We start from the raw sequence: 11190 nt of genomic DNA on the forward strand, positions 1-11190 counted from the left end.
ACTGAACCCAGGACCATGTGGTTGGTAAGCAAGCTTCTTACCGCACAGCCACTCATAAAATTCATACTGACTCCTTTACTGCATATCATACATAGTCATTTCCACAATTCCTGCAGAGTCAAAATTCAATAGATGTACTTTGAGGTTTCACAATTTTGGTTCTCCTTCTAACTTTGAAAACTTTCTCTCTAAATGTTTAAGAATTAAGATATGTGAACTTGTTCATTGGTCTACATGAATAGTCAATTCAAACTGGTCTGTTAGGAACTAGAGGACATAATAAACATGATGAGGTGAGAATAAGTCTTGATGTACATCAACTTGAATGTTACTTTCTTTCTTAAACTTATAACTATTGCTACCTTATTGAGGGCATGTCTGATTATAGTTTCCATGGCCTTCATGAGCCATTTATCTACACAAGCACACACATAATATGGTTATTACATAGATAGATAGATAGATAGATAGATAGATAGATAGATAGATAGATAGATTGATAGATAGATAGATAGATGGATAGATAGATAGATAGATAGATAGATAGATAGAGAGAGAGAGAGAGAGAGAGAGAGAGAGAGATGAGAAATAGACAGACAGACGGGCGGATGGGCGGACAGGCAGGTAGGCAGGCAAGTAGGTAAGTAGGTATAGTGAGATAATGAGAGTGAGAGACAGATATATATATAAATAAATATATATATATATATATATATATAGTAAATCCAAACATGAAAACAGAAAGAGAAAACACAACAATGCGAGGACGTGGAACAAATATAGTATTATTGGATTCTCAGGAAGAAAGGGAAGAAGGAGGGTTTTACGTTTTGAGCGGAGCTCTTCGTCGGAAACATAGGAGAAGGAAAGATCCAGAGAAGGGAAGACGGAGGAAAAGAAATCGCCAACGGTACACACATAAATATATATATATATATATATATATATATATATAGATAGATAAGTTTCTTTATTGGCCACACAGGGCTGCACACAGATGGGACAAGTTACAAGGTAGAGCTTTTCTTTTGGGGGATGAAAAAAACAAAAAACAAAAGAAACAAAAAAAAGGGGTGGCGTAGATTTTCGATCAAGAGGGATCGTAAAAGGGAAGAAAAGAACAAAAAAAAATTTAAAAAAATAAAATAAAAAATAAAAAAATAAAAATAAAAATAAAAAAAGAAAAGGAAAAGGAACAAAAGAAAAGAGAAATGAAAAAAGAAGAAACGATAGATAGATAGATAGATAGATAGATAGATAGATAGATAGATAGATAGATAGATAGATAGATAGATCATCGTTATTTTAAGATTTACTTTACTTTGCTAACTTGGGTAAGATGAAGGTGTTTTGGGGTCAGGGTTTTCTATGGCTAGAAGTCTTTCCTGTTGCTAATGCCACCCAACCCCCCCCCCATGTGTTTACAAATGAGGTTATAATCTTCCAGTCAACCGAAAAACAAGTGGCCTGGAAATGCTTGCATGAAGAACCAGATACAAACAACACGGAAATGTGCCTTTTGCTTACAAAGATTGTGCAACAAGTCGAGACATGTCGAGAAGCTTGGATATTCTTTTGTAAGGGATTGCAAGCAAACGACGGTTAGCAAAGCCATTGATTGTAAACCAGCCTGCAAAATGTGCCTGCAGATGAGAGAGAAATATGTAATCACTCAAACACAGACACACACACACACACATATATATATATGTATATATATATATATATATATATATATACATATATATATATATACTCTTTTACTCTTTTACTTGTTTCAGTCATTTGACTGTGGCCATGCTGGAGCACCACCTTTAGTCGAGCAAATCGACCCCAGGACTTAGTCTTTTAAGCCTAGTACTTATTCTATCGGTCTCTTTTTGCCGAACTGCTAAGTTACGGGGACGTAAACACACCAGCATCGGTTGTCAAGCGATGTTGTGGGGTCAAACACAGACACACAAACATACACACACACACACACACACACACACATATATATATATATATACATATATACGATGGGCCTCTTTCAGTTTCCGTCTCCCAAATCCACTCACAAGGACTTGGTTGGCAAGAGGCTATAGTAGAAGATACTTACCCAAAGTGCCATGCAGTGGGACTGAACCTGGAACTATGCAGTTGGTAAGCAAGCTACTTACCACACAGCCATACCTGTGCATATATATGTGTGTGTGTGTGTGTGTGTGTGTGTGTGTGTTTGTGTGTGTGTATATATATGTATGTATATGTATGTGTAAATATATACACACACACATATATATACATACATACATGCATATGTGTATATATATATATATATATGTATGTATCATCATCATCATCATTATCATTTAACATCCACTTTCCATACTAGCATGGGTTGGATGGTTTGACTGTGTATATATATATATCCCTCTAAATACCAACAACTTCACAGTGGAGGCTGGATGCCTTTCTTGTGGCACCAGCATTGGCAGGGTCACCAAATAGCTTGCAAGGCAAGGAATTTTGAGAGGAGGGGGCACTGGAGGAGTTGATCACACACAAGTACACATACATACACACACACACACATTGTAGAAAAATATGTTATTGGCCAGCCATGAAACTCGAACTCACATCTTTGTGATTATGCAACAAGTGCTTTACGATTAAGCTAAACTGAGCTGTAATGAATTCTTCTGCAATTTTAGAACTTATTAATTTAGCTTCATGAGATGCTAACGTTAAATTCAACTTATGATGAAAGTGAACAAACAAAGTTTGTTTTAGAAGTGTTGAGATGTATTGACGCGTAATCACAGGGATGTGAGTTCGAGTCTCATGGCTTGCCGGTAATGTAATTTTCTGCAATGTATGGATAATTTATCCTGATCACGCTATTTTATTAGCATTATCATGTAGTTGAGAATAAAATATTTATTTCTGTATCTTTCAATGTATATATATATGTGTGTGTGTGTGTGTATATATACACACACACATATATATATATATACATATATATATGGTGGTTGTGTATTTTGGGGGAGGAGACCAGTTGATTAGATCGACCCCAGTATGCAACTAGTACTTAATTTATCAACCCCGAAAGGATGAAAGGCAAAGTCGACCTTAGCATAATTTGAACTCAGAACATAAAGACAGACAAAACACCACTAAGCATTTTGCCTGGTGTGCTAACGTTTCTGCCAGCTCGCTGCCTTACAAGGAAAAGAAGATATTGAACAACCATTTAGTTACAATGTGAAAGTGATACCTTCATAGATTAACATGAGCTTACATTTGCATACCATCATCATCATCATCGTTTAACATCTGTTTTCCATGCTGGCATGTGTTGGACGGTTCGAACAGGGTCTGGGAAGCCAGGAGGCTGCACCAGGCTCCAGCCTGACCTGCCAGTGTTTCTACAGCTGGATGCCCTTCCTAATGCCAACCACTCCGTGAGTGTAGTGGGTGCTTTTTTTTTACGTGCCACTGGCACAGGTGCCAGGGGAGACTGGCAACGGCCACGATCAGTTGGTGCTTTTTACGTGCCACTGGCACAGAAGCCTGTCAAGGCACCGCTGGCATCGGCCACGTACGGATGGTGCTTTTTAGGTTCCACCGGCACAGGTATCACGACTACAATTTCCATTTGATTTTTTGATGTTGATGTACTTGACTCAATAGGTCTCCTCAAGCACAGCAGGTCGCCCTACAATCCAAGGTGAGTACAGCAGGCCATCTTGCGATCCAACCAGAACTGTTGAAAGGAGAGGGATGTTTAACATTTAACTAAAGAATACTGATTCGTTGTATAAAGATTACCGTAACACATTAATAATTCTCATAATTTTGTATTATTTTGTATTTCAGCTAACTCAGCTGTTTGGAAATTGGTTGAACACTACTAAGTTAGGAAATATTTTAAATATAAACCTAACTGATATTAAAATGGTTGGAAGTCTGTTGTGTGGGATTGGCAAAGCTGATCTGGAAAAACTCAGTCCTCAAGTCGTCATGTATGTCCTTATATTAGCGTTGTTTTTTAATTTAAAAAAAAATTTCTTTTTTTTTTCAATTTTTATCTTTTTGTTATTGATTGTAAAATTCCTTGAAAGGTCTACCTATTTCTTTACTACCCACAAGGGGCTAAACACAGAGAGGACAAACAAGGACAGACAAACAGATTAAGTCGATTATATCGATCCCAGTGCATAACTGGTACTTATTTAATCGACCCCAAAAGGATGAAAGGCAAAGTTGACCTTGGTGGAATTTGAACTCAGAATGTAGCGGCAGACGAAATACCGCTAAGCATTTCACCCGGCGTGCTAACATTTCTGCCAGCTCGCTGCCTTCTTACCCCACAGCCATGCCTGCACCTGTTTGAAGGAAAAATTTTTTTCACTTATTTGCCTCAGCAGAGCAATGAAAGCAATCCTAACCTCTACACTGAGAACAGTTTCATATTCACTTTGAAACAGTGTCTCTTGATACTTTTCCATTTTAAAACGTTCTATAGAATTTGTTTTTCATTCTAATTAAAATCTCATAACAAAATCGAAATCGAAATCGAAATCAAATTCGATGACTGGCATCCGTGCTAGTGGACCATACGAGTGAGATCATTGCTGATGGCATGTTAAAAACACCATTCGAGCATGATCATTACCTGTGTTGCCTTACCGGCACTTGTGCTGGTGGCACGTGAAAAACATTCAGCGAGGTCGTTGCCAGTGCTGCTGGACTGGCTCCTGTGCAGGTGGCACATGAAAAGCACCATTTGAGCATGGCCAGTGTCAGTACCGCCTGACTGGCCCTCGTGCCGGTGGCACATAAAAGCACCCACTACACTCTCAGAGTGGTTGGCGTTAGGAAGGGCATCAAGCAGTAGAAACTCTGCCAGATCAGATTGGAGTCTGGTGCAGCCATCTGGTTCGCCAGACCTCAGTCAAAATCGTCCAACCCATGCTAGCATGGAAAGCGAATGTTAAATGATGATGATGATGATGATGATGATGATGATGATGAAATTGATAGTCAGGGAACCACTAAAGAAAGTTTGCCGACTCATTTTCAAACTATATTCTGAGAATCAAACTTTATACTGCAAGCTAATGAAATAACACTCACCAATTACATTTCAATGCTGCAGTTTGCAGCTGGAAATTTTCTTGCCCAATGTTACAACATCCCATACTAAATATCAATCATGGGAAATGAACTATCAGTCTTTCAATCTTTAATTTGAGAGTTCATCACTCACTTAACTCAAACAACCTAAATCTCTTAAAACTGAAGTTTTCTTTATCTTGTTACAAAAACGTTTGTCTTTTAGGAATGCAATTGAAGACATTGCTAAGCTAGATTCCTGTAATATTTCTGAACAACGAATGCTGCTTGATAAAGTTATTGCTTCTATGCAAAAAATAGAACCACAGTGGTCACCAGAACTTCTAATAGCACTTGGCCCTCTGATTCGTAAGTAGTTTCTTTCTTTTTTTCCTTTTTTTTCTTTGTTTTCTTTTTTCTTTTTTTCTTATTTTCTACTTTTTATTTATCTTTCTTTTTTCTACTTTTTTCTGTCACATAATTTGACTTAGTAAATGAACAATTTGGTCTGTTTATTCTAATGACCTGTGGAAGTGCAATAGCGGTTTCAATTCCCAGACCGGGCGTTGTGAGTGTTTATTGAGCAAAAACACCTAAAGCTCCACGAGGCTCCGGCAGTGGGTGGTGGCGATCCCTGCTGTATTCTTTCGCCACAACTTTCTTTCAGTCTTTCTTCTGTTGGCCTGCTCGCTTAGCCAGTGGGGTGGCGTCATTTGAAGGCTAAAACAATGCGATGTGCATTGTAACCAGCGATATGTAGCAACATCTGATAGCCTGGTCGGTCATGTGATCACGTGATTCTAATGACCTACCAATGTATAGAGTATGTGTCTTTGCCCTAGGTGTTGGGAAGACACTCGGCAAGAAATGTAAGAAAAAGTGAAAGAAGAAGAAAAATAATAACAGTGATAATAATAATAATAGTAATAATAATGGTTTCAAATTTTGGCGCTAGGCCAGCAATTTTGGGAGCAAGTGTAAGTTGATTACATTCGTCCCAGAACTCAATTGGTACTTATTTTATTGAGCCTGCAAAGATGAAAGGCAAAATTGACCTCAGTGGAACTCAAACTCAGAATGTAAAGACAGACGAAATGCCACTAAGCATTTTGCCCAATGTGCTAATGATTCTGCCAGCTTTCTTGCTTAATAATAATAAAAATAATTATAGTAATAATAATAATAATCCTTTCTACTAAAGGTACATTTGGGGGGCTTTTGAATGGGGACAAAGAATTTAAGAACAAACCTTAGAAAATTTTATCTTAAAATACATAAAACTTGTTAATTAGGGTCAGCAATTCATCAAGAATTATCTAGAAAGTCTTCAATATTCACTAAGAACTGATATGAAGAGTAGGGAAAAAAAAATTATATTTAAAGGGTGCAGAACGCTTCTCGTTTGAGACTACAAGTTGCAATTCAATAGGAAACATAACTGAATTGGGTACAACACCAGCCTCTGTGGCAACATAATAAATCCTTTTTACTATAGGCAAAAGGCCTGAAATGTTGTGGGAAGGGCCTAACCAATTACGTCAATTACATTAATCATTTCATTGTTTAGGGCCTCTGTCATGGCTGTGAATTTCTCAGGACTGCCATCTTTCCTCAAAAGTTGCTCTAGGCTAAACAAAGGAATCCAAAAGGATGAAAGGCAATGGAATTCTTTTATCTAGAGCATAAAGAATCAGAAGTGCTACAAAGAATTTTGTTCAACATGCATACAGTTACTAGTGTTAATACACTGGTAATTCATTAATTAATCCAGTTACCATTATATATGAAAATCAGCTTATCCGTTTTACTTAGGCACTTAGCAATAGTGGCTTTATAAGCAGTGTCTTTGTGGACAGTTAAAGATGATACTCAGTCACTGATGAAATCCCATCAAAGGACTGAAACTAGTCCATCTGATTCTACTTTACATGTCCATATGAATGTGCCTATTTTGTTTTTCATTTATGAAAGATTAATGACATGAAAGATAAGCACAGGTGTGGTTGTTTCTTAAGAAGTTTGTTTCCTATTCATGTCTATATATGTCTACACATGTAGTGTTACATGTGTAGACAGATTTGCATTGTGTAGACTACAATACAAAAATGTATTGCAGTCTACACAATACATTTTTAGCTACACATGTAGATAAAAATGTATTGTTTGTAGTTGAGTATAGCATTGAAACAAAACACAGTTAATAAAGCATTAATACTGTATGTATAATCTTATTTGCATAGGTTTATTGAATGAAACTACATTAGGAAATCTTACTCTGTCACATCTACAGAATGTGAGCTCTGAGTTGATTTCTCAAATACCTGCCGTACAGGTGAGTGAAATTCTGTATTATTATTCTGTATTATAATAATTACATCGACCCCCAGTGCATAACTGGTACTTAATTTATCGACACCGAAAGGATGAAAGGCAAAGTTGACCTCGGCGGAATTTGAACTCAGAACGTAACGGCAGACGAAATACGGCTACGCATTTTGCCCAGTGTGCTAACGGTTCTGCCAATTCGCCGCCTTTTCCAGTCAAACCATCTCACCCATACCAGCATAGATAGCAGATGTTAAATGATGATGAGTCTGACAACCCATTACCAGCATTTTTATCTCTTTTTTCATCTCCATCCAATTTACTCACATGCACCTATATATAATGTGGAGGAACTATAAACCTCTTCCACAACAACAAATTGTTCCTGTTCCTTCTATCATACATTAGCTCCTGCAACACCTCATATAAACCCTCTTCTCTCTTAATTATTCTCCTCTCAGTCAAGGGAGCTTTTTTAACCCTTCAGCATTCAGATTACTCTGTCAAAAGCATGCCTTCTTATTCACATTAGTTTGAATTAATCATGCATTGTTTTGTAACTTTAAGATTTTGATGATGTGATTGTTTGTTTTTATAATGACTTTGTAAAGTAGGTGTGAGAGACAAGATCTGACCAGTTTGAGTATAAAACAGGTTTGAAATTTTGGCCAGATATAGCTGGATTAAATGCTAAAGGGTTAATCTTGTATGTTTCAAACAGACCTCATTAGCTCTGCTGTCCCAAAAGAAGTACCCTGCACACTGTGTAAAGTGGTTAGTGCTAGGAAAGGATATCCAACCAGAGAAGCCATGTCAGAACTAAGACACTGAAGCAAGATATGCTCCTTTGACCTGTTGGATTCTGTTAATCCCAATCCATGCCAGCATGGGAAGCAAGCATTGAATGCTGATTCTAATTATAATGTGTTATGTACCTATATATCATCATCATCATCATCGTTTACCGTCCGCTTTCCATGCTAGCATGGGTTGGATGGTTCCACTAGGGTCTGGGAAACCAGGAGGCTGCACCAGGCCCAGTCTGATCTGGCAGTGTTTCTACTGCTGGATGCCCTTCCTAACGCCAACCACTCCATGAGTGTAGTGGGTGCTTTTTATGTGCCAGGCGAGGCTGGCAACGGCCACGATCCATTGGTGCTTTTTACGTGCCACCAGCATGGAGACCAGTCGGGGCAGCGCTGGCAACGGCCACGTTCGGATGGTTCCTTTACGTGCTACCGGCACTGGTATCACAACTACAATTTCCATTGATTTTTGAGCGATTTCGATTTGGGCATTACTATACATAAATGCCTCACGCTAGGAGGGACTCTTAAAGTCAAAACTACAATAATAACCACATTGTACCGAACATGAGGGAATGCAACTCTCGAAGCAAGCCTCCTAGAAACAGACTCAGCTGTATATCATATGATTTCATAATTAGTGCAGAAAATGCACTTTTCACTCGTCAGTGCAAGCATAGTCAAGACATATAAAAATAAACAAAAACCAACATACCAGACGAACACCACATGTATCCAGCATAGTACATGGAAATTGTTTACACTTCTATATCTATGTAAGAGGCGGGCTTTTCAAATTACATTTCAGTACTCGTGTTTATGTATGTATGTATATGTATATAAGAAATAATTGAGATTCAGTTGAATTAAGTACTTAAATTGAGTCACCAAGGCAGTGCAGCTCGAAGTAAGGTGAATAAAAAGCAAATAAGTAACAAGGATGTCCAAGTATCAGTGCATTACGACAATTTCAAGTGGCTCCATTTAATCGATCAATGAAATCCTTAGATCAATACGCAATAAACCGCTCTCCTCAGAGCAGCCAACCATATAGATTTCAACATAAAGAAAAAAAACATTTTTTAGTATAACTTGCATCAGTACCAGCAACCAAAATAATTACATCATTTCTTGTTGCTATTTCCATGCTATTTCCATGTTGCTATTTCCATGAAAATAGCAATATATCATCATCATTTAACATCCACTTTCTATGATTATATATATATATATATATGTATTTCAGGCTGCTGTAGTTAAAGAGATAATAATTCCTCAATTGAACAGCTTAGTCAATGTGTCAGAGGTGAAGATGCTGGTAACTATATTGTGTGAGACTAAAAATGTAACTAGCCTGAAATCTTTAACGTAAGTAGTTCATGAATCTATAAATATATTCAAACATATATGCACACATATACACATAATCCAAACTATCACACAAATAGAAGAATAATACATATACATTTGTATGTGAGCATGTGTGTGTATGTATGTTCACATTTATATAAAGTTAATCCAAACAAGAAAGCACAAAAAAAACTCAACGCGAGGACGTGGAACAAATATAGTATTATTGGATGCTCAGGAAAGAAGGAAAGAAGGAGGGTTTAACGTTTCGAGCAGAGCTCTTCGTCGGAAACATAGGAGAAGGAAAGATCCAGAGAGAGGAAGACAGAGGAAAAAAAATCGCCAACGGTACACACGCTGTCACATTTATATACATACATACATATGTGTGCGTTTTGCATGTGTGCATGTGTGTGTGTGTGTGTGTGTGTGAAAGCACATGGCCTTGTGATCAAAGTGCACCTGTGATCACTAAATTGTGAGTTTGATTCCTGGACTGAGTGGCATGTTATGTTCTTGAGCAAAACACTTCATTTCACATTGCTCCAGTCCACTCACCAATAAATGGATAACCCTGTGATGGACTAACCTTCTGATCAGAGAGAATGTTGGTTTTGTCACCTAGCCAGATGTGGGGCATCATTTGAAAGCTAAAATGATGTAAAGTGCATTGTAACCAGCAATGTATAACAGTATTTGGTTGATCGCATGATATATATATATACGTCACTTATCTTTCTCACTATCCAAAACCATTTTCCTTGATATCCATCCGCCATTCCTAATAGGGACCCACTCCACCCACATTTTACATTGATCACACTTCTGTGCCAAATCATCTCTCCTTCTTTGTCACCAGATATCTATTCCAGGACTACTCTGTCAAAAGTGGTTGTCTGGTATCATTCTCTAGTCAATCTAGATGCCTTTATCAATATAGCCAGAAGCTTTTTGACCAAGGCATTATTTCCCGAGAACACATAGATACCATAAACGTTTTAATCACCATTATGCTAAGGTTAGGCATTCCTGTTTAGACAACACCACTTCTAACTTCACACACTTCAAAAGAAGCATACACATATCTACACAACCTCCATCCCACATTACCACCTGCAATTGCTGAAATTCTACCAACTGTCCAGTGTGTGGAACCTACCTCTTGTAGGCCAAGGTCTATAGAGTCACTCCACACTACTTAATAGTATTACAAAATTATACAGGCATGATGGCCAGTGACTTAAAGTGGAACAACTGTAGCATATGCCCTTCTTTCATTACAATCTTATTGATGAATATGTGCCCCTCAGATATCTTTTTTCTCAACTCTCTCTGCATGTTTACTGTTAATGTCACAGATCATGTGTCAGGTCAGAGACTGTGATGAAAGGATTTTGACAGATTACTCAATTAACTAATTGATTGATTGATTAATCAGCTGATTGATTGGTAATAAAACTGAAGTAAAATATATTCAATGTATGTGTTTTTATTGACAGTATGACCTTCATGAAATATAACATGGCAAATCACCAATTTTCTACAAATGCATGGAAATTGGTTAAAGATTGGCATAACTAATGACTAATAACCTAAGCATACATGA

At 37.5% G+C, this 11190-nt stretch overlaps 1 protein-coding gene across 1 annotated transcript in view; it reads left to right on the top strand.

Moving 5' to 3' along the window:
* Positions 1–11190, top strand: part of LOC115212334 — a 178207-nt gene that overhangs the window by 94777 nt on the left and 72240 nt on the right. Inside the window, exons 17-20 of the mRNA XM_029781198.2 lie at positions 3865–4010; positions 5330–5472; positions 7344–7435; positions 9481–9602. Coding sequence (XP_029637058.1) covers positions 3865–4010; positions 5330–5472; positions 7344–7435; positions 9481–9602 — 503 coding nt within the window. The remainder of the gene's footprint in view (positions 1–3864; positions 4011–5329; positions 5473–7343; positions 7436–9480; positions 9603–11190) is intronic.

The sequence above is a fragment of the Octopus sinensis genome, linkage group LG5 (assembly GCF_006345805.1).
Source record: "Octopus sinensis linkage group LG5, ASM634580v1, whole genome shotgun sequence".
NCBI lineage: Eukaryota > Metazoa > Mollusca > Cephalopoda > Octopoda > Octopodidae > Octopus > Octopus sinensis.